This window comes from Pseudophryne corroboree, chromosome 4, assembly GCF_028390025.1.
Source record: "Pseudophryne corroboree isolate aPseCor3 chromosome 4, aPseCor3.hap2, whole genome shotgun sequence".
Lineage (NCBI taxonomy): Eukaryota > Metazoa > Chordata > Amphibia > Anura > Myobatrachidae > Pseudophryne > Pseudophryne corroboree.
In genome coordinates this window covers 401831877-401858203 of record NC_086447.1, presented here as the reverse complement: position 1 = coordinate 401858203, position 26327 = coordinate 401831877, and the positions used below count along the sequence as shown (strand labels likewise).

General features: G+C 46.6%; 1 protein-coding gene across 5 annotated transcripts in view; it reads right to left on the bottom strand.

Moving 5' to 3' along the window:
• The window catches only part of PHF3 (PHD finger protein 3), a 322047-nt gene that overhangs the window by 73416 nt on the left and 222304 nt on the right, over positions 1-26327 (bottom strand). For all 5 annotated transcript variants that reach the window (XM_063916746.1, XM_063916748.1, XM_063916749.1 and 2 more), the window contains 2 exons: positions 23787-23919; positions 9597-9783 (listed from right to left, as the gene is read on the bottom strand). In XM_063916746.1, the coding sequence (XP_063772816.1) occupies positions 9597-9783; positions 23787-23919 (320 nt within the window). The remainder of the gene's footprint in view (positions 1-9596; positions 9784-23786; positions 23920-26327) is intronic.

The window sequence follows — 26327 nt, the reverse complement described above, 5'->3', positions numbered from 1 at the left end:
CATAAGCCCATCCACTCAGGTGTCTGCCCCGCAGGGGGTGACATCCCTTCTAAAGGCATCTGCTCCGCCTCCACATCATTATCCTCATCAAACATGTCGACACAGCCGTACCGACACACCGCACACACACAAGGAATGCTCCGAATGAGGACATGACCCACAAAAGCCCTTTGGGGGGACAGAGTGAGAGTATGCCAGCACACACCAGAGCGCTATATAATGCAGGGACTAACTGAGTTATGTCCCCTATAGCTGCTTTTTATATTATATATGTATTGCGCCCAAATTTAGTGCCCCCTCTCTGTTTTTACCCTGTTCTGAAGTGTAGACTGCAGGGGAGAGCCAGGGAGCTTCCTTCCAGCGGATCTGTGAAGGAGAAATGGCGCCAGTGTGTCTAAAGGAGATAGCTCCGCCCCTTTTCCGCGGCCTATTCTCCCGCTTTTTTCTGGATTCTGGCAGGGGAATTTACCACATATATAGCCTCTTGGGCTATATATTGTGGTATTTTTGCCAGCCAAGGTGTTTTTATTGCAGCTCAGGGCGCCCCCCCCCCAAGCGCCCTGCACCCTCAGTGACCGGAGTGTGAAGTGTGCATGAGGAGCAATGGCGCACAGCTGCAGTGCTGTGCGCTACCTTGGTGAAGACTGATGTCTTCTGCCGCCGTTTTTCCGGACCTCTTCTTGCTTCTGGCTCTGTAAGGGGGACGGCGGCGCGGCTCCGGGACCGAACACCAAGGACTGGGCCTGCGGTCGATCCCTCTGGAGCTAATGGTGTCCAGTAGCCTAAGAAGCCCAATCCGGCTGCAAGCAGGCGAGTTCGCTTCTTCTCCCCTTAGTCCCTCGCTGCAGTGAGCCTGTTGCCAGCAGGTCTCACTGAAAATAAAAAACCTAAAACTATACTTTCTTTCTAAGGGCTCAGGAGAGCCCCTAGTGTGCATCCAACCTCGGCCGGGCACGAAATCTAACAGAGGCTTGGAGGAGGGTCATAGTGGGAGGAGCCAGTGCACACCAGGTAGTCCTAAATCTTTCTAGAGTGCCCAGCCTCCTTCGGAGCCCGCTATTTCCCATGGTCCTTACGGAGTTCCCAGCATCCACTAGGACGTTAGAGAAATATATATATATATATATATATATATATATATATATAAAAGCACTTTGCAGGAGATCCTCACCTAACCTAATATATAGACTATACCAGCAGAGGGCGCTGTTAGCTCTGACATTTTATATTATAAAAACTGAACAGCAGGGGGAGCTAAGACCGTCCCCCTGTCCTTCATAAGGGGTGGGGGGTAGGGGAAAGGACCATCCTGCCCCTCAGGTTGGCGCCTGAATGTAGATTTAACATGGCCGTCACTGAATAATCTTGGTCACTCATTAGTACCGAGCCCTCTCCCCACGCGGCCGAGGAATCTAACTAGCCGCGTGATTCTTATAGCGGCATCTGTCCCCCGCCAGCGCACGCGCACTGTGGGACCGTCCTCATCCAGTCCCACAGCGACGTTTCTCTACTCTGTAGTACCAGCCAGAGAGAAGAGCTTCCTGCTCCAGCGACCGAGCCTACCCCTCAGCCACGCTGCAGACATTGTCCTCCGGCCAGCGCGCCCGCTGCGGGACCTCTCTCATCCCGTCCCACAGCGGCGTCTCTCTACATTGCAATACCCGCCGGAGAGGAGAAGTGCCTCCCTGCGCTGCTCCTCACGCGACCGAGTCCCCCCCCCCTCAGCCGCGCTGCAGACACCATGCTCCGGCCAGCGCGCATGCCGCGAGACTGCTCTCATCCAGTCCCACAGCGGCGCCTCTCCACACACACATACCTGCTGGGGAAGGGCTGCCCTGCACTGCTCACACGACCGAGCCTTCTCCTCAGCCACACTGTCTTGCATAAAATGGCGAGTGTGCGCACGTGCCATGGGACCTCACTCACCAGTCCCACCGCGGCGCATCTCCCGCACAGTTCCAACTAAAAACGAATGCACTGTGCTGCTCAAATATACAGAGCGGGATCTATAAGGTAATCCTATGCTAGCTATGCAGTTCTATGCTAGGGCCCTGATCAGACCAGTACTCACACGGAATAGTCCACTGCTCTATGAAGAGGATCTCCTGTGGAGAGATGCAAGTCCCTTCAAAAGGGATCTTTGTCTCCCCAAATGTTATCAGCCTTGTCCCCTTTTTAGAAGGTTGATGCAGCAATTATAAGTTTTAGTCAGGAGCTATGATGCTCCACGTGCTGTACCTCCAGCACAATTTTCCAAACTGAGGGAGGAGAGATGTGAAGGGGAAGGAGCCGGCTGTGCAGACAATGCTAATTTTAGATTGTGCCACAGCTCCGGTTGCAAGCTTCACACCCCCTCTACTGTCTAAGAATGCTCTAGCGTCCCCTAGTGGATGATAGAGAAAATAGAATTTTAATACCTACCGGTAAATCCTTTTCTCCTAGTCCGTAGAGGATGCTGGGGACTCCAAAAGAACCATGGGGTATAGACGGGATTCGCAGGAGACATGGGCACACTATAAGACTTTGAATGGGTGTGAACTGGCTCCTCCCTCTATGCCCCTCCTCCAGACCTCAATTATAGGAACTGTGCCCAGGGAGACGGACATTTCGAGGAAAAGGATTTTTGTTAACCAAGGGTGAGAAATACACCAGCTCACACCACAACACACAGTACAACATGGCTTTTAAGCAACACCAGTTAACAGCATGAACTAAAAACATCAACAAGCTGAACATAACCGATACACAGCCTTCGTGTAACAGAAGCAATGACTATCAACACAACTGCAAATAACAGTCCGCACTGGGAAGGGCGCCCGGTATCCTCTACGGACTAGGAGAAAAGGATTTACCGGTAGGTATTAAAATCCTATTTTCTCTTACGTCCTAGAGGATGCTGGGGACTCCAAAAGGACCATGGGGTCTATACCAAAGCTCCAGACCGGGCGGGAGAGTGCGGACGACTCTGCAGCACCGATTGAGCAAACATGAGGTCCTCATCAGCCAGGGTATCAAACTTGTAGAACTTAGCAAAAGTGTTTGAACCCGACCACGTAGCTGCTCGGCAAAGTTGAAGCGCCGAGACTCCTTGGGCAGCCGCCCAAGATGAGCCCACCTTCCTGGTAGAATGGGCTTTCACTGACTTCGCCAACGGCAATCCAGCCGTAGAATGAGCATGCCGAATCGTATTACAGATACAGCGTGCAATCGTCTGCTTGGAAGCAGGAGCCCCAATTTTGTTGGGAGCATATAGGACAAACAGAGCCTCTGATTTCCTAATTGGAGCCGTTCTGGCGACATAAATTTTCAAAGCTCTCACTACATTGAGAGATTTTGACAGACACGGCATCCGTAGCCATAGGCACCACAATAGGCTGGTTTATGTAAAACGAAGAAACCACCTTCGGCAGAAATTGTTGACGAGTCCTCAATTCCGCTCTATCCACATGGAAAATCAAATAGGGGCTCTTGTGAGACAAAGCCGCCAATTCCGACACCTGTCTTGCGGACGCCAAGGCCAAAAGCATGACCACTTTCCAAGTGAGAAATTTCAACTCAACCTTTCGCAAAGGTTCAAACCAGTGAGACATAAGAAATTGCAACACCACGTCAAGATCCCACGGTGCCACGGGTGGCACAAACGGAGGATGGATGTGCAGCATCCATCTGAACCTCTGGAAGGGCGGCCAATTCTTTTTGAAAGAAAATAGACAAAGCCGAAATCTGCACTTTAATGGAACCTAATTTCAGGCCTGCATCCACGCCTGCCTGCAAAAAATGGAGGAAACGACCCAGCTGAAACTCCTCCGTAGGAGCCTTCTTGGCTTCACACCAAGACACATACTTTCTCCAAATTCGGTGATAATGCTTCGCCGTGACCTCCTTTCTAGCCTTAAGGAGAGTGGGTATGACTTCCCTGGGAATACCGTTTCGATCTAGGATTTGGCATTCAACCTCCACGCTGTCAAACGCAGCCGCGGTAAGTCCTGGAAGACGCACGGCCCCTGCAGTAACAGATCCTCTCTGAGAGGAAGAGGCCAGGGATCTTCTATGAGCAATTCCTGAAGATCCGAATACCAGGCCCTCCTTGTTCTTCTTACGATCCTCAACACTTTTGGAATGAGTGGAAGTGGAGGGAACACATATACCGACTGAAACACCCACGGAGTTACCAGGGCGTCCACTGCACTGGCTTGAGGGTCCCTTGACCTGGAACAATATCTCTGAAGCTTCTTGTCCCAGCGGAGAACTTTTGTGGCCTCCGCCATCGCCTCTCTGCTCCTTGTTACGCACTGGCGGTTTATGTACGCCACCGCTGTTACGTTGTCCGACTGAATCAGGACAGGTAGAGTTTGAAGAAAGTGTTCCGCTTGCAGAAGACCGTTGTAGATGGCTCTTAATTCCAGAACGTTTATGTGCAGACAAGCCTCCTGGTTTGACCATTTTCCCTGGAAATTTCTTCCTTGTGTGACTGCTCCCCAGCCTCGGAGACTTGCATCCGTTGTCACCAGGACCCAATCCTGGATCTCGAACCTGCGTCCCTCTAGGAGGTGAGAACTTTGAAGCCACCACAGGAGAGATATTCTGGTCCTGGAAGATAGACTTATTTTCCGATGCATGTGCAGGTGAGACCCGGACCACTTGTCCAACAGGTCCCACTGAAATACCCGGGCATGAAACCTGCCAAACGGAATGGCTTCGTAAGCTGCAACCATCTTCCCCAGCACCCGAGTGCATTGATGAATCAATACTCTTGCCGGTTTCAGAATCTCCTTGACCATGGTCTGGATTTCCAGAGCTTTTTCCGCTGGGAGAAATACTCTCTGCAGTTCCGTGTCCAGGATCATGCCCAAGAAAGACAGCCGAGTTGTCGGAATCAACTGTGACTTTGGCAAATTTAGAATCCAACCATGTTGTTGCAGAATTGTCAGGGAGAGTGCCTCGTTTCTTAGCAACTGCTCCTTTGATCTCGCCTTTATCAAGTGATCGTCCAAGTACGGGATAATTGTGACATCCTGCTTGCGTAGGAGTACCATCATTTCCGCCATTACTTTGGTGAAGACCCTCGGGGCCGTGGAAAGACCAAACGGCACCATCTGAAATTGGTAATGACAATCCTGCAACGCAAATCTCAGGAAAGCTTGATGTGGAGGATATATTGGGACATGTAAGTAGGCATCTTTTATGTCGACTGACGCCATAAAATCACCCCCTTCCAGACTGGAGATCACTGCTCGAAGAGATTAAATCTTGAACTTGAAAGTTTTCAAATACAGATTGAGGGATTTTAGGTTCAGGATTGGTCTGACCGAGCCGTCTGGCTTTGGTACGACAAAGAGGCTTGAATAAAACCCTTCTCCCCGTTGAGACGGGGGCACCGTGACAATGACACGCTGTTGACACAGCTTTTGTATCGCAGCACTCACTACTTCCCTTTCTGGAAACTGGCAAGGCTGATTTGAAATATCGGTGGGGGGGCACCTCCTGAAACTCCAGTTTGTACCCTTGGGACACTATGATATCACCTTGAAAAAGCTGTGTACAACAGCGAAACGCGTCGGTGGAGCAGCTGGACTCTAACACATCTTCATCCTGAGACGAGAGCCAAATAAGTCGGATATAGGAACCCTCATTACAGCGAGTTGGCTATACAAAAAACGGACCTGTGTCTACTATTGGACTAAGCAGCATCTTGAACCAAGTCATTGGAAGGTCCACCTCTCCAACAGCAGTTGGTAACTATTCTACTCACCAAGCTTTTGTTCCTGGACTTTGGCATGATTCATATGGATGAACTTGTTCATTTGAGTTCCAGCAAAAATTTACAAAAACGTCTGCAGTGCTAAATTATGCCCTAATCTTTTATTCAATTAACTGTTGCAACAATATGTTTTTTTAGAAAGAATTTATTAAAATTGTGTTATTCAACCTAGTCTCTTAGCGCCAACTTTTATTTGTATATTTCTGTTGTCAGGCCTAACTAGCCTTATATGTTGGCAGCATTTTAGTCAAGCAGTTCATGATCAGCGCCAATCAAATTACTTGGTAATTTATTTTTCACACTATGTCTAACTATGGGACACTATGTCTAACTCCCAAGGATCCAGGCCCGAGTGAAACCAGACCTGACTGAAGAGTCGGAGACGCGCCCCCACCGGTACGGCCTCTTGTAGAGGAGCCCCAGCGTCATGCGGTGGACTTGGCAGAAGCCGGGGAGGACTTCTGCTCTTGGGAACTTGCCACAGCCTGTGACCTCTTTCCCCTTCCTCTTCCTCTCGCAGCAAGGAAGGAGGATCCTCGTCCTTTTTTTAATTTATTGGGCCGAAAGGACTGCATCTGATAGTGGGGTGTTTTCTTCTGTTGTGCAGGAACATAAGGTAAAAATGACGACTTACCTGCGGTAGCCGTAGACACCAGGTCAGTGAGGCCGTCACCAAACAGGACACTACTGTTAAAAATGGTAACGACTCCATCGCCTTCTTAGAGTCAGCATCAGCATTCCATTGATGAATCCACAATGCTCTCCTTGCTGAGACTGCCATTTTCCTGCTTACGATCCGCAGGATCCTTCAGGGCTGCCGTGTCAGGAGACGGAAGCGCCACCTTTTTGGATAGACGCGATAAAGCTTTGTCTACCATGGGGATTGACTCCCACTTTTCCCTGTCCCCAAATGGAAACGGATATGCCACTGGAATTCTTTTGGGAACCTGTATCTTCTTGTCAGGATTTTCCCAAGCCTTTTCAAAAAGAGTGTTCAGTTCATGAGAGGGAGGAAATGTTACCTCAGGTTTCTTTCCTTTATACATACAGACCCTAGTATCAGGAACAGCAGGGTCCTCTGTTATATGCAACACTTCTTTTATTGCCACAATCATATACTGAATGCTCTTAGCCAGTTTTGGATTTAATCTGGCATCACTATAGTCGACACTGGAATCAGAGTCCGTGTCGGTATCTGTATCTGCTATCTGGGTAAATGCACGTTTCTGTGACCCCGAAGGGGTCTGAGCTTGTGACAATGCATCCTCCATGGATTTCCTCCATGTCTGGTTCTTAGACTCAGATTTATCAAATCTCTTAGTCAACCGAGTCACATTTGCATTCAAAACACTCAACATATTTACCCAATCATCCGTCGGTGGTGCCGACACGGTCACTCTCACAGTATTTTCTGTCCCCACTCCAGCCTCCTCCTGGGAAGAGCACTTAGCCTCAGACATGTCGACACACACGTACCGACACCCACAACCACACTGGGGCTATAGGAGACAGACCCACAACAAAGCCTGTAAGAGAGACACAGAGGGAGTTCTGCCAGCTCACAACCCAGCGCCTATCCGGTACTGAAGCGAGTAAAAGACTGCCCAGACCTGTTAGCGCTTTATATTTAAATAATTAGCACCAAATCACTTGTGCCCACCCCCCTCCCCAGTTTTGCACCCTGTTACTTGTACAGTAGTGTGGGAGGACAGGCTCAGCGTCTCTGCAGCTTCTGTGAAGAGAAAATGGCGCTGGTCAGAGCTGTGAGGGCTAAGCCACGCCCCCTTCATGGCACGCTTCAGTCCCGCATAAATTACATATTTATACTGGCGGGGGTCCGTAATTAGTGCCTAGGCACTGTTTACACATCTGCCAGTGCTATTTGAGGATCCTATGCTGCCCAGGGCGCACCCCCTGTGCCCTGCACCCCCTGTGCCCTGCACCCTGTAGTGCCGTTCTTATGTGGGAGCATGGCGCGCTGCGCGGTACCTCAAAAGCCGTCTTCTGCCGTCACTGAAGTCTTCTGATCTTCCTATACTCACCCGGCTTCTGTCTTCCGGCTCTGCAAGGGGGGTGACGGCGCGGCTCCGGGAACAAGCAGCTAAGCGCACCAAGTGATCGAACCCTCTGGAGCTAATGGTGTCCAGTAGCCTAAGAAGCAGAGCCTTTGAACTCAGAGAAGTAGGACTGCTTCTCTCCCCTCAGTCCCACGATGCAGGGAGACTGTTGCCAGCAGTGCTCCCTGAAAATAATAAACCTAAGTAAGTCTTTTTTCTGAGAAACTCTGGAGAGCTCCTCAGTGTGCATCCAGTCTCACTGGGCACAGAATCTAACTGGAGTCTGGAGGAGGAGCATAGAGGGAGGAGCCAGTTCACACCCATTCAAAGTCTTATAGTGTGCCCATGTCTACTGCGGATCCCGTCTATACCCCATGGTTCTTGAAGCATCCCCAGCATCCTCTAGGACATATGAGAAAGTAAAAAGAGTAAAAAATAAATACATTTTAAAAATCAGATAACTAAAAGCTTGGGCTGCAGAGCTGCCAGCTCCCGCTGGCACTGAAAAAAAAATGAAATGCCTGAGCATGGGGGCGTGGTATGAGGGGAGAGCAGTCCAGTGCATCCCGGGAGGCTCACAGGCCTACTGTTCGGTGCCAGTCCTGGTCTCCACCAGCATACCCCAAGGTTAATCCTGTGGAGACCAAGGACCCCGAAGAAGAAAAATATTTTAGAATAAAAAAATACTAGAATTGTACATGTATTTTTCAGTTATTACCAGTTAAGAAAAATTTACAATAAATCTATACTGTCCCATTATGAAGGTGCAGCCAAGCACCTTAACAGGCTGTCGAGCTTATGGTAGAAATGCCACAGAGCACAGGCTGACCACATGTTCACATGTTCCTATGAAGTTTGCCAGTATCTATGCCGCCAAATTTTTTTGCACATGCTATTTTGCACCAATTCTGCATGCTTAAATGCACTGTATTGACTTGTGATGGAAGTACCATTAAGTTGTACTGGGCTTGGCTTTTCTGGTTTATTCTGTATATGTTTAGGTGATTGACATGGCAGAGCACCCAAACATTGCTTTATACTAATACTTGCAAAGTATGCAATATTAAATTTTTTCTATATACTATATATCAATATCAAGGTCTTACTATAATGTAGGGGAGTAGATATCCCTAAGATACTGCTTTACCTATGTGTGTCCTGGGTGTCCTACCCTGTCATTACAAAAAATATTTAAAATACCCTTTAATGTTACAGAATGTACCATTGGGTGTACTTGTACCCCGGGCTGAGAACCACTGACTTACATGAATACGCAAGTGTTCCACATAAATAATAAGATTCATTGCAACTTACTTTTCTCCAAAAAAATCAGCAGGTTTACTGATATTTTTTTACTGTAATTCATTGCACATTGAGCAATTAGAAAACAAGAAAGGATCCTGGGCAGACTTTCTTCTGACAACATACTAGGAGAGATGTAAGGTAGAGGGTAGAGCTGGCCTGTCAGCAAACATTTTACACATGCATTACGACTGGCTTTCAGTCTGCCCTACTGCAGATGCCACAACTTAAAGAATCATCATGGTCCTGCAGATGTACAAATAGGATGCTGAACGCTCTAGGCAAATGAGTTCCCAGGGGAAAATCTTTTAGCTCAGCACATAGCGCACAAGACAAGGGGTCCTCTTTAATAATACTGTAGGTCTATTTTTTTTTGTAAATCACAAATAAAGGAAAAATACAGAATTTCAAATGTGATTTTTTGTTGTTGTAAAAATGTGTTTGGGTCATATACTGGCACAACACAAAACTATTACCTTGCAACTGAAAAGAATGTTTCCTTTGGAGATTCAGGTTTGTCAGCTTCTAATATATTTATATTTAGAGCAACAGAGGATGGTGCATCTGTTGTGTTATCAGCTTCATCTGAATGTTTACGCATAATATCCACAGAAACTTTCACTTTCTTCGGTGACAGATCTTCAGCAGGAGGTGCCATTCGACCTTAACATAAAATGTAAATACATTTTTACTTTACTTTTCATTAAAGCTACATCATTTCTGAATTCATGCAAACTAAAAATCCAAAAACAAAGTATTCCTTATTTTAATACTTATAAGTGTATGCACTGCCCAACTTGGCCAATCTTTTGGGCAGCAATACTCTATAGGCCGGGACACAGTAGCCGATCCCAGGAGACGCGGAAATACCCGGTAGGGTGCCGGCAACACTTGCCGATGCTGGCAGGGAAGGCAACGACAGTGGGGGAGTGGCGGGGGGGAACGACAGCCATCGTACACTGGACGAGATTGTGAAAGATCTTGCTCAGATCGGCCCTTCTGAGCGAGATCTTTCACTTTCTCATCTAGTGTGTATGGGGCTTTAGTCCCTCTATCAACCAAACATGCAGTGGGGACATTAATTCTGTTTGACTTCTTATTTGCATGTACATATCAATGGGATCAAAGTGTAGAAACTAAGTAAAATGTAAGCAATTTTTTTTAATTCTAAAATTGGGGTTCATAGGGAGCACTGGGGTACAGTGGAAGTACAGGCACTTTACATTTTAAAGCTTATCTGTAAGCTTCTCCCTCTCTATACACCACACCTACTGTGAACCTTAGTGTATTTAAAGTGCCTCAGAGTGTTGAGCTTTATTCGGTGCTTCAGATGAAGTGATAGTTTAGTTTTGTTTACTTTAGGTCTGCAGAGAAGCCGCACACTGCGCTAACTTTGCTGGATCAGGGGGTTGGTGGCACCATAGCTTTAGTCCTAATGCTGGAGGCACCAGGACTGCAGGTTGGTATTCATTAGGGATACATACCTAAGGGAGCTAGTGGCCATACAGTTAGTAAGACTTTGCCTATTAGAGACTAGGGTATAAGAGGAGGCCATGCTATTTCTTTGGGGAAGGTGTCCCCGCCATCCTTACGCACCTCCTTCTTGGGGGACTCTCAAACTCTCTGAAAAACAATGCCAAAAGGTGCAGCTATTACAGGAATTCCATGACTCCATTTCTATACTCCGTCTACATTAAGCGTTATTTCCCTCAGATTCAATGGACCTGTAGGCTTTCAGGCTCATTCTCCTTTTGCTAATGGTGTCCTGGTTTTGTTCTGTAGCGGTTTGTTTTGTTCCACTCTGTCAGATTACAAAAAAGCAAAGTCTACAAGGGTACAGTTGCTGTCTAGTGGCATTTCACTTCACCAGCTGCTTCAGTATTCCGCCGAGACATTAAGGTCATACCACCAGGTTAGAAGTCTAGAAAGGAATGTGGCTATTAAAAAAAAATTATGGATTTTTGTCTTACCTGGTAAAATCAAGAGCAGAGAGCTCAAAAAACATGCAAAGTTCCAAGAAGTTTATGGAAAGCTTCCTGTGACAGCTTCCGCGCCGCATAGGCTGGCATCTGTCTTTAGAAGGACCAAGTCCTGAATCAGAAATGGACGACCCTTGTGTAGGTGAGAGGCCTGGAGCCAGCACAAAAGGGAGAGATGCGTGTCCTTGGACAGCACTATAGTATGTTTGAGGTGCAGAGGAGAGCGGTTCCACCGTAGGAGGATTTCCAGCTGTAGTGGTCTGGAATGGAACTGCGTATATTCCACCATGTTGAAAAAGGACACCATCTTGCCAAGAACCTGCATGCAAAGGTGAATAGAAACCCTGCGCAGATTGAGAAACTACTGAATTAGAGTCTGAAGACAGAGCAACTTGTCTCTGGGAAGAAAAACCATCTGGACTCGAGAGTCCAATAGTTACTAAATGTAACATGTTTGCGAGGGGGTTAAGATGGACTTGCACCGGTTGATCAGCCGTCCGTTTGACTGCAGTAGGTCCAGGGTCAGATGGATGTGCTCCTGTAGAATGTCCGAGCAGGGGAAGGGCTTCTAGGTATGGAAGGAAATGTACCCCCTGGAGGCGAAGGTGTGCTGCCATGACCTTCAAGAAAACTTGTGGTGCAGTCAAAACACTGAAAGGCAGTGCACAGACCTGGAAGTGATTTCACTGAACAGCAAATCGAAGGAAGCGTTGATGGTCTTCCCAGATGGGAACATGTAGGTAGGCGTCTTGAATGTCCAAGGAGGCCATCAAATTGCCCAGTTGCACGGTCTGCATGATGGACCGTAGTGACTCCTGCCTGAATTGGGGAACTTTGCAAAATAAGTTTAACTTCTTTAGGTTGAGACTGCATCGAAATAACCCGTCGGACTTTTGCATGAAGAGTAGGTTGGAATAAAAACCTGTACCCCTCTTGGGGGCTGGGACTGGGAGCTACTCCTGATGCCAGAACTGATGTGTTGGAAGCCTAAAGGGATAGCAGCTTGTCAATCGTCTAGTGGAAGACTGGTGGAAAAGTATTGTAGAGGTGGCGTAACCTCGGGACACAATGTCTCATACCCAGGTGTCCTATGCACCACGCCCCATCCACACATCAACGCATAGCAGGAGATGTCCACACACAATGGGAGGTCCATTGTGGAGGCCCACCCAGTCAGGCTGCCGGCTTGTCCATTGTCTTGGGGGCCTGGCGGCGATCCGACCAGAACTGGCTGTCTTAGGGTGTTTGGAGGAAGGAGCCTGAACTCTGAAAGAGGTTTGACTCCTAGATTTGCCCTGCGGATGAAAAGAGTGAAAAGAAGACTGTTTTTTTTTCGGGGCTGCAGAGTGTGCAAGAAAGTAGTCTTAAAGGCTGCCAGAGTTGCATCGATTTTATCGAGCTCTGGCCCAAAGAGGACGTCTCCAGAAAACGAGAGGGCTTACAGGTCCTTCTTAGAACCATTATTAGCATGCAAAGAATGGAGCTATATTGATCGACTAGAAGCCACGGAGGAAGTTAAAATCTTTGAAGCTAGGGTGCCAGAATCATGGGCCGCCTCTCCTAATTATGTATTGGCCACTCTGATATCCACAGGAGAAAGGATAAAAATTGAGAGGCAAGTTCATACAAGACCTTGAGTGGAGACCCTCATCCAAAGAATCTATCCAGCTTCCTATAGCTTTGTCAACCTAGTCCGAAACCAAAGCTGGGCAAAAGGTTGCCCCTGCATTAGCAAAGACTAACTTTAGGAAAAGTTCCAGTTTTCTGTCGGGTCCTTAAGAGACGCAGCATCTTGGATACGTAGGGTGGTGGACTTCAACCTTGCAATGTTTGTGTCCACTGGAGGTGGGGTGTCCCACTTAATTTTTTCAGTCCCATTCAGTAACTGGGTAGAAAGAGGAGATATGCTTAGATACCAAGAACTTTTTGTTCGTTTTTAACCAAGTATCTTTCGGGAGACCTCCAACTGAGCCGAAGGAGGGAAAACCAATAGATTCTTTTTCTTCCGTTTTCTTCTTCTCCCTTTTCTTCCATACTTTTCATCTCCTTCTGGTCCTTCATTGCCGCAACAGATCTGTGGGGGTCTGTTTCTGGCTCTCTGCTCTTCATAGCAACTTCTTGGCTGTCATTCTCAGTGCACTGGTGTGCTACACTTCTTCTGTGTATGGAGCACCCTCTATTGCTCAGTGTGCTGAACTGCAGCCTTTTTAAGACTTTGGATCAGCTGTCCTGTGATGTCAGTTTGGCACCTAATTGAAATTGCCCTATTTATTCAACCCCACTCCATGCACCATATGCATCATAGTGGTGTCAGCGTTATTAGGTCTCCTGCTTGTGCTTCAGTGTTATTTCTGTACTTAATTCCAGTGTACAGTATGATCCGGCTTGTATATCCATTCTGCTCCTCTGCCTGTGACTGACATTAACCTGTAGTCTCGTTCTACAGCTTTGTAAGTGACCCTGATCTCCACTTGCCTGGCTATTTTTCTGTCTTTTGCTTTTTGTACTGTGCTTGCATTCATATATAGTCACTACTGTGGACCAGTGAGAGAGACGTGACCTGGGTATCCAGAAACACTTATCTTTGTGGAAGTTATTGGTAAAAAACAGGGCTTTGTTAGACTCTGCGCCTTGACTATGACAGTGATAACAATGGTCTGAATTCCTATATCTGCTATGTGTCACAATTAGGAAGGAACATCAAAGGGTAACAGTTAGCAGGTAAGAAACAGTATTACCAATACAGAGCATTCTCATTTAGTCTGACCACAGCTCCAAGGGTCTTCAGAAAGATTGTAGTTGTGTTAGCAACACCTCTATGATCCAGAGTGTGACATTCCTCAATAGCGTCACAATATTTTGGTCAAAGCTTATGTGCTGGAAATTTAATTGATGTCCAACTTGACTCGTTCTAGCTTTGCTTTCAGGAGACTGCTCTTCAACACCTGGCAACAGCGAGTGCTTATGTTGAAGGGCACGTTCATCTTGTTACAGGATTTCATACTAGTTGGCTCATAAATAGACATATCGACATTTTTACATGAAAATCATCTGGAGGATGGTCTGAATCTCTGAGGTGGGCAAATATGCACAGTTTCAATAAAGGTAGTTACAAACAAAACTAATTCAGAAATACTTCAAGTCTACCTCAGTCGAGTGTGACCATTCTACATTTGGGATTGGATACTAGTAATTGATGTACATCATGCAACCTCCAAATTCAAACAGTCGGCACACCGACTAACAGGGATTATTCCCACTCGTGGGTGTCCACGACACCCATAGAGTGGGAATAGAATCTGTGGAGAGTGCAGCTCGCTACCGAGCCGGAAGCGTGGCGAGCGCAAGCCCGCAAGGGGCTCTGTTGCGCTCGCCCCCCGCCGCCATTCTACTGCCGGAATCCAGCGACCGGTATGCTGGCCGTCGGGATCCCCAGTGCCGGTAAACCATATCCAACCCCTAGTAACAACGGATGTCAGCCTTTTGGGCTGTGTAGTTACTACTCAGGTTTGTTTCCAGGGTCCGAGCAACAGACTGAAGAGATGATTTACACTATGCTCAAGGCTAGGATACGAGATCTAGCCAGAAATTACCAGAGTATATAAAAATAAGAATTTACTCACCGGTAATTCTGTTTCTCGTAGTCCGTAGTGGATGCTGGGAACTCCGTAAGGACCATGGGGAATAGCGGGCTCCGAAGGAGGCTGGGCACTCTAGAAAGATCTTAGACTACCTGGTGTGCACTGGCTCCTCCCACTATGACCCTCCTCCAAGCCTCAGTTAGGTACTGTGCCCGGACGAGCGTACACAATAAGGAAGGATTTTGAATCCCGGGTAAGACTCATACCAGCCACACCAATCACACCGAACAACTCGTGATATGAAACCCAGTTAACAGTATGAAACGATAGAGCCTCTCAACAGATGGCTCAACAATAACCCGATTTAGTTAACAATAACTATGTACAAGTATTGCAGATAGACCGCACTTGGGATGGGCGCCCAGCATCCACTACGGACTACGAGAAACAGAATTACCGGTGAGTAAATTCTTGTTTTCTCTAACGTCCTAGTGGATGCTGGGAACTCCGTAAGGACCATGGGGATTATACCAAAGCTCCCAAACGGGCGGGAGAGTGCGGATGACTCTGCAGCACCGAATGAGAGAACTCCAGGTCCTCCTCAGCCAGGGTATCAAATTTATAGAATTTTGCAAACGTGTTTGCCCCTGACCAAGTAGCTGCTCGGCAAAGTTGTAAAGCCGAGACCCCTCGGGCAGCCGCCCAAGATGAGCCCACCTTCCTTGTGGAATGGGCATTGACAGATTTAGGCTGTGGCAGGCCTGCCACAGTATGTGCAAGCTGAATTGTACTACAAATCCAACGAGCAATAGTCTGCTTAGAAGCAGGAGCACCCAGCTTGTTGGGTGCATATAGGATAAACAGCGAGTCAGATTTTCTGACTCCAGCCGTCCTGGAAACATATATTTTCAGGGCCCTGACAACGTCTAGCAACTTGGAGTCCTCCAAATCCTTAGTAGCCGCAGGCACCACAATAGGCTGGTTCAGGTGAAACGCTGACACCACCTTAGGGAGAAACTGGGGACGAGTCCTCAATTCTGCCCTATCCATATGAAAAATCAGATAAGGGCTTTTACATAATAAAGCCGCCAATTCTGACACTCGCCTGGCTGATGCCAGGGCCAATAACATGACCACTTTCCACGTGAGATATTTCAGATCCACGGTTTTTAGTGGCTCAAACCAATGTGATTTCAAGAAATTCAACATCACGTTGAGATCCCACGGTGCCACCGGAGGCACAAATGGGGGCTGAATATGCAGCACTCCTTTCACAAATGTCTGAACTTCAGGTACTGAAGCTAGTTCCTTTTGAAAGAAAATCGACAGAGCCGAGATCTGTACTTTAATGGAGCCTAGTTTTAGGCCCATATTCACTCCTGCTTGCAGGAAATGCAGAAATCGACCCAGTTGAAATTCCTCTGTTGGGGCCTTTTTGGCCTCGCACCATGCAACATATTTCCGCCATATGCGGTGATAATGTTTTGCCGTAACATCTTTCCTGGCTTTAATAAGCGTAGGAATGACTTCCTCCGGAATGCCCTTTTACTTCAGGATCCGGCGTTCAACCGCCATGCCGTCAAACGCAGCCGCGGTAAGTCTTGGAACAGGCAGGGGCCCTGCTGTAGCAGGTCCTGTCTGAGCGGCAGGGACCAAGGGTCCTCTGAGATCATCTCTTGAAGTTCCGGGTACCACGCTCTTCTTGGCCAATCCGGAACCACGAGAATTGTGTTTACTCCTCGCTTTCTTATTATTCTCAGTACCTTTGGTATGAGAGGTAGAGGAGGGAACACATACACTGACCGGTACACCCGCGGTGTCACTAGGGCGTCCACCGCTATCGCCTGAGGGTCTCTTGACCTGGCGCAATACTTCTCTAGTTTTTTGTTTATGCGGGACGCCATCATGTCCACCTGTGGACGACCCCATTGATTTACAATCATTTGGAAGACTTCTGGATGAAGTCCCCACTCTCCCGGGTGGAGGTCGTGCCTGCTGAGAAAGTCTGCTTCCCAGTTGTCCACTCCCGGGATGAACACTGCTGACAGTGCTAGTACATGATTCTTCGCCCATCAGAGAATTTTTGTGGCTTCTGCCATCGCTGTCCTGCTTCTTGTGCCGCCTTGTCGATTCACATGGGCGACTGCCGTGATGTTGTCTGACTGGATCAGCACCGGCTGGTGTAGGAGCAGGGATTTTGCTTGACTTAGGGCATTGTAAATGGCCCTTAGTTCCAGAATATTTATGTGAAGGGCAGTCTCCTGACTTGACCATAGTCCCTGGAAATTTCTTCCCTTTGTGACAACCCCCCAGCCCCGTAGGCTGGCATCCGTGGTCACCAGGACCCAGTCCTGTATGCCGAATCTGCGGCCCTCCAGAAGATGAGCACTGTTCAGCCACCACAGAAGAGACACCCTGGTTCGTGGAGACAGGGTTATTAAACGATGCATCTGAAGATGCGATCCGGACCACTTGTCCAACAGGTTCCACTGAAAGATTCTGGCATGGAACCTGCCGAATGGAATTGCTTCGTAAGAAGCTACCATCTTTCCCAGGACCCGCGTGCAGTGATGCACCGATACCTGTTTTGGTTTTAGGAGGTCTCTGACTAGAGAAGACAACTCCCTGGCTTTCTCCTCCGGGAGAAACACTTTTTCTGGGCCGTGTCCAGAATCATTCCCAGGAACATTAGACGTGTCGTGGGGACCAGCTGTGACTTTGGGATATTCAGAATCCAACCGTGCTGGCTCAGCACTTCCTGAGATAGTGCTACTCTCACTAACAACTGTTCCTTGGATCGTGCCTTTATTAGGAGATCGTCCAAGTATGGGATAATTAAAACTCCCTTTTTTCGAAGGAGTATCATCATTTCCGCCATAACCTTGGTAAATACCCTCGGTGCCGTGGAGAGTCCAAACGGCAGCGTCTGGAATTGGTAATGGCAATCCTGTACCACAAATCTGAGGTACTCCTGGTGAGAATTGTAAATGGGGACATGCAGGTAAGCATCCTTGATGTCCAGGGATACCATGTAATCCCCCTCGTCCAGGCTTGCAATAACCGCCCTGAGCGATTCCATCTTGAACTTGAATTTTTTTATGTATGTGTTCAAGGACTTCAAATTTAGAATGGGTCTCACCGAACCGTCCGGTTTCGGTACCACAAATAGTGTGGAATAGTAACCCCGGCCTTGTTGAAGTAGGGGTACCTTGATTATCACCTGCTGGGAATACAGCTTGTGAATTGCCGCTAGCACTGCCTCCCTGTCTGAGGGAGCAATCGGCAAGGCGGATTTTAGGAAACGGCGGGGTGGAATCGCCTCGAATTCCAGCCTGTATCCCTGAGATACTATTTGAAGGATCCAGGGATCCACCTGTGAGCGAACCCACTGATCGCTGAAATTCCTGAGGCGGGCCCCCATCGTACCTGGCTCCGCTTGTGAAGCCCCACCGTCATGCGGCGGACTTGGAAGAGGAAGCGGGGGAGGACTTTTGTTCCTGGGAACCTGCTGTTTGCTGCAGCCTTTTTCCCCTGCCTCTGCCTCTTGACAGAAAAGACCCTCCTTTTCCCCGCTTATTTTTCTGGGATCGAAAGGACTGAACCTGATAAAATGGCGCCTTCTTAGGCTGTGAGGGGACATGGGGTAAAAATGCTGACTTCCCAGACGTTGCTGTGGAAACTAGGTCGGAGAGACCATCCCCAAATAATTCCTCCCCTTTATAAGGCAAAACTTCCATGTGCCTTTTGGAATCTGCATCTCCAGTCCACTGGCGAGTCCATAAGCATCTCCTAGCAGAGATAGATAGTGCACTTACTTTAGATGCCAGCCGGCAGATTTCCCTCTGTGCATCTCTCATGTATAAGACTGAGTCTTTAATATGGTCAATTGTTAACAGGATCGTGTCTCTGTCTAGTGTGTCAATATTTTCTGACAGGTTATCTGACCATGCAGCGGCAGCACTGCACATCCAAGCTGACGCAATTGCTGGTCTGAGTATAATGCCTGAGTGTGTATATACAGACTTCAGGATCGCCTCCTGCCTTCTATCAGCAGGTTCCTTAAGGGCGGCCGTATCCTGGGACGGTAGTGCCACCTTTTTTGACAAACGTGTGAGCGCTTTATCCACCCTCGGGGGTGTTTCCCAACGTAACCTATCCTCTGGCGGGAAAGGGAACGCCATTAGTAATTTCTTAGGAATCACCAATTTCTTATCAGGGGAAGCCCACGCTTCTTCACACACTTCATTTAATTCATCTGACGGGGGAAAAACTACAGGTAGTTTTTTCTCCCCAAACATAATACCCTTTTTTGTGGTACCTGGATGTAAATCAGAAATATTTAACACCTCTTTCATTGCCTCAATCATGCAGCGAATGGCCTTAACGGGCATTAAATTTGACTCATCGTCGTCGACACTGGCGTCAGTATCCGTGTCGACATCTACTTGTGCCACCTGAGATAACAGGCGTTTTAGAGCCCCTGATGACTTTTGAGACCCTTGGACCGGCACGAGCTGAAGACTCGGCTGTCCCGCAGTCGGCATGTCGTAAAAATTTTTATGTAAGGAGTCTATACGTGCACTTATTTCTTGCCATAATACCATCCACTCAGGTGTCTGCCCCGCAGGGGGTGACATCTCTGCTAAAGGCATCTGCTCCCCCTCCACATCATTATCCTCCTCAAACATGTCGACACAGCCGTACCGACACACTCCACACACACAGGGAATGCTCAAATAGAGGACAGGACCCACAAAAGCCCTTTGGGGGGACAGAGTAAGAGTATGCCAGCACACACCAGAGCGCTATATATATACAGGGACTAACTGAATTATGTCCCTAATAGCTGCTTATACTGTATACAGTGCCAATTTAGTGCCCCCCCTCTCTTTTTCCCTCTTACTGTATTGTAGAAATGCAGGGAAGAGCCAGGGAGCTTCCTTCCAGCCGAGCTGCGAGGGAAAAATGGCGCCAGTGTGCTGAGGAGATAGGCTCCGCCCCTTTTTCGCGGCCTATTCTCCCGCTTATTTTGGGATTCTGGCAGGGGTATTTACCTCATATATAGCCCCAGGGGCTATATATTGAGGTATTTTAGCCAGCCAAGGTGTTTTTATTGCTGCCTCAGAGCGCCCCCCCCCCCAGCACTCTGCACCCTCAGTGACCGGAGTGTGAAGTGTGTATGAGGAGCAATGGCGCACAGCTGCAGTGCTGTGCGCTACCTTGGTGAAGACAGGACGTCTTCATGCCGCCGATTTTCCGGACCATCTTCCTGCTTCTGGCTCTGTAAGGGGGACGGCGGCGCGGCTCCGGGACCGAACATCACGGCTGGGCCTGCGGTCGATCCCTCTGGAGCTAATGGTGTCCAGTAGCCTAAGAAGCCCAATCCGGCTGCAAGCAGGCGAGTTCGCTTCTTCTCCCCTTAGTCCCTCGCTGCAGTGAGCCTATTGCCAGCAGGTCTCACTGAAAAAAAAAAATTCTAAGACTATAACTTTCTAAGAGCTCAGGAGAGCCCCTAGTGTGCATCCAACCTCGGCCGGGCACGAAATCTAACTGGGGCTTGGAGGAGGGTCATAGTGGGAGGAGCCAGTGCACACCAGGTAGTCTAAGATCTTTCTAGAGTGCCCAGCCTCCTTCGGAGCCCGCTATTCCCCATGGTCCTTACGGAGTTCCCAGCATCCACTAGGACGTTAGAGAAACATTTTAATGGTGTGAGAGGTAGGGGTTTCCTACTTTGTCCTTTAGGTTGTCCAAGTTGCTGTTTTTACAAGAGTTTCTTTCCAGGAAGGTTGAGACTTAGTTCCCTGAAGCTTCAGGTTCCAGCTCTTTGTTTTTTGTTTTTTTACATAACACAAGTGAGGAAACCAAGGGTTAGGCTAATGGACTTTTATAGCCCTGGTTCTGCTCCACCACTACTATTGGACTTTGATTAAAGTGGTGCGTCTAAGCACATGGCTTTTTGGCACTACTAGTGTCACATTATCCAGCACATCAATTTGATTTAATACTGTACATATATTTTAAAATTGTATTGTGAATGTTGCTATATATTGAGAACATACAGTGTGCCAATGTTGTGATACGTTCCTAAGATAAAGCTATGTTATTATAACCAGTTATATACTTGACAATATGTATTTAATACTTGGCTAGTATAAGCAACCTGTTGTATTTTACATTGCAATCTGCAAGTAGATATAGTCTAGACCACAAACTCGGTCCTCACGACCCCACACAGTACATGTTTTGCAGGTCTCCTCACAAAATCACAACTGAAATAATTAGCTCTATCTGTGGACCTTTTAAACTGTGTTAGTGAGTAATTAATACACCTGTGCACCTGCAGGATTACCTGCAAAACATGCACTGTGTGGGGTCCTGAGGACCGAGTTTGAGAACCACTGGTCTAGACGCATCGACTTTCTGTGAGTAAAATGCCATTGTGTTAAGATTGTAACCTGTAATATATGTTGATATCAAATGTAAATGTTTCTACGGTATTGGTGGGGAACGTCACAGATAATAAGATTACACTTGGAGGCTGGATTAGCAGACTGTGAAAAGACAATATATACAGTATAGGTAATAGGCTATTGTCCACAGTTAACTCCAGGGCAAGCAAGTCTTTGCACCTCTAGTTATATGTTAATTAGGCTATTGTGATCAGTCTTTGACTATTAGCTAGACTCTAAGACAATGTCTAAATCAAAAAACCTTACTTGTCACTGTAATACATGAATGTGATTTAAAAATACTATGTTAATTATTTAACTGTGCGACATCAGTTACATTGTGGTGTGTAGGGAATTGATGTCATGTATTTCCTGTGGGAGGAGATGTAAGCATAAAATGAAGGATTTAATGTTGAGTAAATAAGCTCTAGAGAGCTTTGAGTGAAGAACATCTGATGCAAGTGTGGGAGACACTTATCAGCACAGCTTGAGGGACTCGCATGTTGTGGTACTAAACAGGAATCTAAGTTCCGTTCGTACAGAGTGCCTTGGGGACAGTCAACTGTTATTGGTGTTACATTGCAGAAGAGATGCTACCAAGGGCCTGTCAATGACATACCCAGGACACTGAACTTCCATCTACAGGACACTGTTTCTCACTTAGCTATTGAGTGATGTATATTTGGAAACTTGCTGTTTTACTATGCCTTGTTAATGTACACTATCAGTACTAATAAAATGGTGTTGAACGTGGCCCTGGTATCGGTCCAAGTGATCTAAAGCAGTGGGTCTCAACCGCGGTCCTCAAGTACCCCCAACAGTTCATGTTTTCCAGGTCTCCTCACAGGATTGCAAGTGAAATAATTTGCTCCACCTGTGGGTCTTTTAAAATGTGTCAGTGAGTAATGAATACACCTGTGCACCAGCTAGGAGACCTGGAAAACATGAACTGTTGAGGTACTTGAAGACCGAGGTTGAGAACCACTAATCTAAAGGACCCCATATCCTCACAACTGGACTGTGGAAATTAACGCCTTACAGCATGTGGTTGTTCAAGGTTGTGGAGTTAAATTTCCTTAATGAAAGACCATTTTCTTTTATCCATATCTTCAGCTTTCAGTTCGGAGCACTATGTTTTGTACATTTCCTATTCTCATTTTAAATGAATACATGAGGAGTAGGCTACAATTTTATTCATAAAAGTTATTATATTCATTATTCTCAATAGAGTGCGTCCATGCCTGAAACTGGGTACCACTTTCTCTTACACCTGAGTACCGGGTCCGATCCGGGATGTTTAACCCGGCTACAACCCGTGTCGACCCTGCCGTTTCCACTGAACTTCAACACGGGTTATTCCCGGGTCGGATCTCTTTGCACTTAACCCAGGTAAGCTCTGTAAAAGCCTATTGATGTAATTAAAAATTTACTTTTTACTGTCTCATCAAGATGATGTCACGAAAAGGAACAAAAAGGAGGGGTGAGGCCTGCTCACAGCTCTGACTTCAGAGTGTCTGTTTGTTTGCAAGCTGCTTCAATGCCTGCATGTGCGCAGCGGTGTCTGCATGTGCCCAGCATGTCTCCCAGGGATAACATCATCTTCCTGTGCCCCAGAAGCACCAATCAGTGTCTCAGAGCGTTACTCGGGTCTGAAAACACGGGAAATGACCGTTTCCACTGCACAATTACCCGGGTCATTACTGTGTTCAACCCAGGTAGCTAACCGGGTAGGATTCCAGGGTCACTCAACCCGTGTTGAGCCGTTTCCACTTACTAAAAACCTGTGTCGATGTGCGCCCCCGTGCAAAAACACAGGTAAATTTAGCTAGTGGAAAAGGGGTATCAGTAGATGGACAGCACCAACCTCTGCATGTATAGAAATACCTACATGGCAAGAAGAGGTATTTGAGTAACATGTACAGCTCTTCCCCCTCCCGCTTTTTGTTCATTAAACAGTATCTTGTTCATTCCTCGAAGCTTAACAACAACCAAGCAGCTAAACATCAGACTCAGAATAAACTGAGCAGCACAAAGTCAAACTGAATTGTGGCACATTCTAAATATTTATACAACAGATATTTTAACTCCATGGTCTTGGCTGCTGACTGGTAGGTTTCTGAGAAAACTAAACAAATTTGTAGTATGGTTACCATGCGACATATAGGGGGGAATTCAATTGTAATCAACCCTGATCTCCCGTCTAAAGTGATGGGATATTGCAGGAGCGATATTCAATTGATTTCACCCATCGCGCTCATTAGTGGCAAGTTTAGACGCGTAAAGCGGCTAAGCCTGACTAAACTAATGGGCGCGATCGGGAAAAGTGATGTTTGGACGCCCAAAAGGATCACTTTTCACACATTTTTGCACCATCTAGTGGCTATCGGCCAGAAATACATTTGAATCTTGCTCATTAACTATTTTTTATTTTTTTTAAAGCAGGCTAAAATGCGCTTACTCACTGGGGTACATGTTTGAGCCTTTTTTTTATTATCTAGTTAGGAATAAACTATAAACTGAAGTGGGGTTTTAAAATTTAAGATACGTTTCACTCAGTGTAGTAATTAAATATGAACCCCTAAAAAGCAGATTGGCATTCAGTAAATACTATCTTTCACATTTACTTTACATGCCTAAATAGTAAGATAATATAATACCTGTACAGATTTTACAATTCAAATCAAAAAGATGGTTTTTGTGCTGTGCTGTCGTATCTGATGTACTTTCAACAGGTATATCCGTATCTTTTTGCAGTTCTTCCTCCTTTTCTACTGGTTTAGCAACAGGTTCCTAAAATGAAATAAGGAATTTAAAAAACAATGTTTATCATTTCAATAAACTTCATACAATAATATTAACATCTTAAAGTAGAAAAAGGTAAAATTCCAGGGAATACATTTACTATGCAAGCAGTTTGCCAAAGTCACAGATGAATGCGGCATAGTAAACCAGTAGTTTACAAATGGCAATAGGAATGAGTGCCAAACCAGGCAACATGGCAAATGTGACCTGAATATCATCATAATTTGTCATCATAGAGCTACACATACAGGAAATAAAAGCATTTATTTTATTCCTTCAGCCATTCCCATGGCAATAAGGATAAGGGTAGTTAATATTACATATTAAAAAAAAAGTAACAATTAGTTACAAAAAGGTTCATTTAAAAACAACACACAAATAATCCTTACATATTGAATACTTGGCTAGAATATTAATAACAATTTTATTAATAAAGCATTTCCATATTACTAAGTGTTGTACACAGAGATCGTAACATACAAACTGCTTACGACGACTATGACCATTTTTATTCGGCATGGAGGCTGAGACACCGAGCATAGACATTTTTTCTCTATGTCCATAGAAATTTTGTTAACAACTGCTACCACAAGAATGACGCATAGGTCATCAATGGAGGAGCTGGGACTGTGGCTATTCAATTGTGGGGAAAGGTCATACTTGGGGAAACAATTGAGGTACATAATTATAGATATCACTGCACTGATGAAACCTTAAATTGCCTTTATAAAGACATGTAAAATGAAGTACCAAAAATATTTTATTAACCACTTGCCTGGCATGGTCGAATCAGACACGATCACACCAGGCTGGGCTTTTCCCTGACATGGTCGTATCTGATGCGACCAGTCAGATACGCCCACTCAGAGGGACCTGCCAGCCCACCCGCAACTGCCACGGTCCTACCCGCAGTATCCTGATCACTGCTAGCTACAGTGATTGGGCAGCCCTGTGGCACCCCCCCCCCCCACCCCCCATCTGGCGGAAACCCTCCCCCCTTCCCGATCACTGTGTGCAGTGATCGGGCATCAGTGGCTGCGCAGCTTTGCCCTGCATCCAGCCTCCTCCCTGTGTCTCAATCACTGTAGCCAGAAAAGATCGGGCAGGCCGCCCAGCTCTTTCCTGCCTAGAAAAAAAAAAAAACGGCTGCGGTTTTGCACCCCTATCCCCACTCCTGTTACGATCACTGTGGCAAGCAGTGACAAGGCAGCCCAGCGTCACCACCCCCCTACATCTCTCCCCACTACAACAGGAGTGATGGTGTTCCATTGTTGACAGATGTTCCGATGTTAAAAAATATTTTCTTTTTTTTTTTTTATATAAAAAAAATTGAGTTTTTTTATCTAATAAATACTTTGGGTGTTATTTAGACTTGGGCGCAGGCCGTACGTTCGCATGCAGCGGCCGCATCCAGGTGGTCTGCGCATGCAGGTGGGGGTCGGGGCATTTCAAACAGGGGCTGGCCGGTACCAATTTCAGGGGTGGCTACGTGTGACGGCAGCAGACCACTTTACAGCGCAGCCAGGATTCAAGCTTAGTTCCGCTGCGTCCGCAATATAAAATTGCAGACACATCGGGAGGCAGCCTCATACATGCTGGGCGGCCCCCAGCATGTGAGGAGCTGAACGCAGATCTGGCTGTGTAAGCAGCAATCTGCGTTCATCTCTGAATAGGGTCCTTTGTGGAGCATCACAGGTGATCAAGCACACGTGGAGAAACAGAATGACTTAATGATCAATGTTTGCCACTCTGTGTCATGTATAAAGCTAAAGTTTGCAAACTGTTACTCTGATGTGTAATGTCAATAGCTTCACACTGGATTTCATTTAACATACACAGAGGTAATGTGCACAGACTGGTATTGGGATGCGCACAACTGTTTTCAATGTTGCGGTAGGAGAACATATATTACATCACCGGGTTGCAGATGTAATCGTGCTACAATTGTGATCAGTTTATTTTACCCAACATTTCTTTAACAGTCAAAAATGCCAAACATGTTATAGAAGGTTTGGTCACTACACTTGAATTCCTTAATGCTTTTATTTAGGTGATGCATTCAAGTTTGCACTTGTGGAAAGTCATACTTTATTATTTATTTAGTAATCATAAGGGCAGATTCAATTGTTTTTGCGCCCCTTGCTGGTCATCTTTAGCAATGGGCGTCTATCAGGATTTATTCAAATTGTTGCTCCGATTAGACGCACATTGCTAGTTACGGCACCTAATGTGAGTGGGTATCCCGCACAGGACTAGTAGAAGTATAAACTATATATAAAGAACCAGCATATCAAAGATTAATCATGTAGACTACACAATTTTGTACGGTAAACTGGAGGTGCTCCCCGGGATTGAATATTGAATACTCCGTTTCAGTGAAGGACTCAAGAAATGAT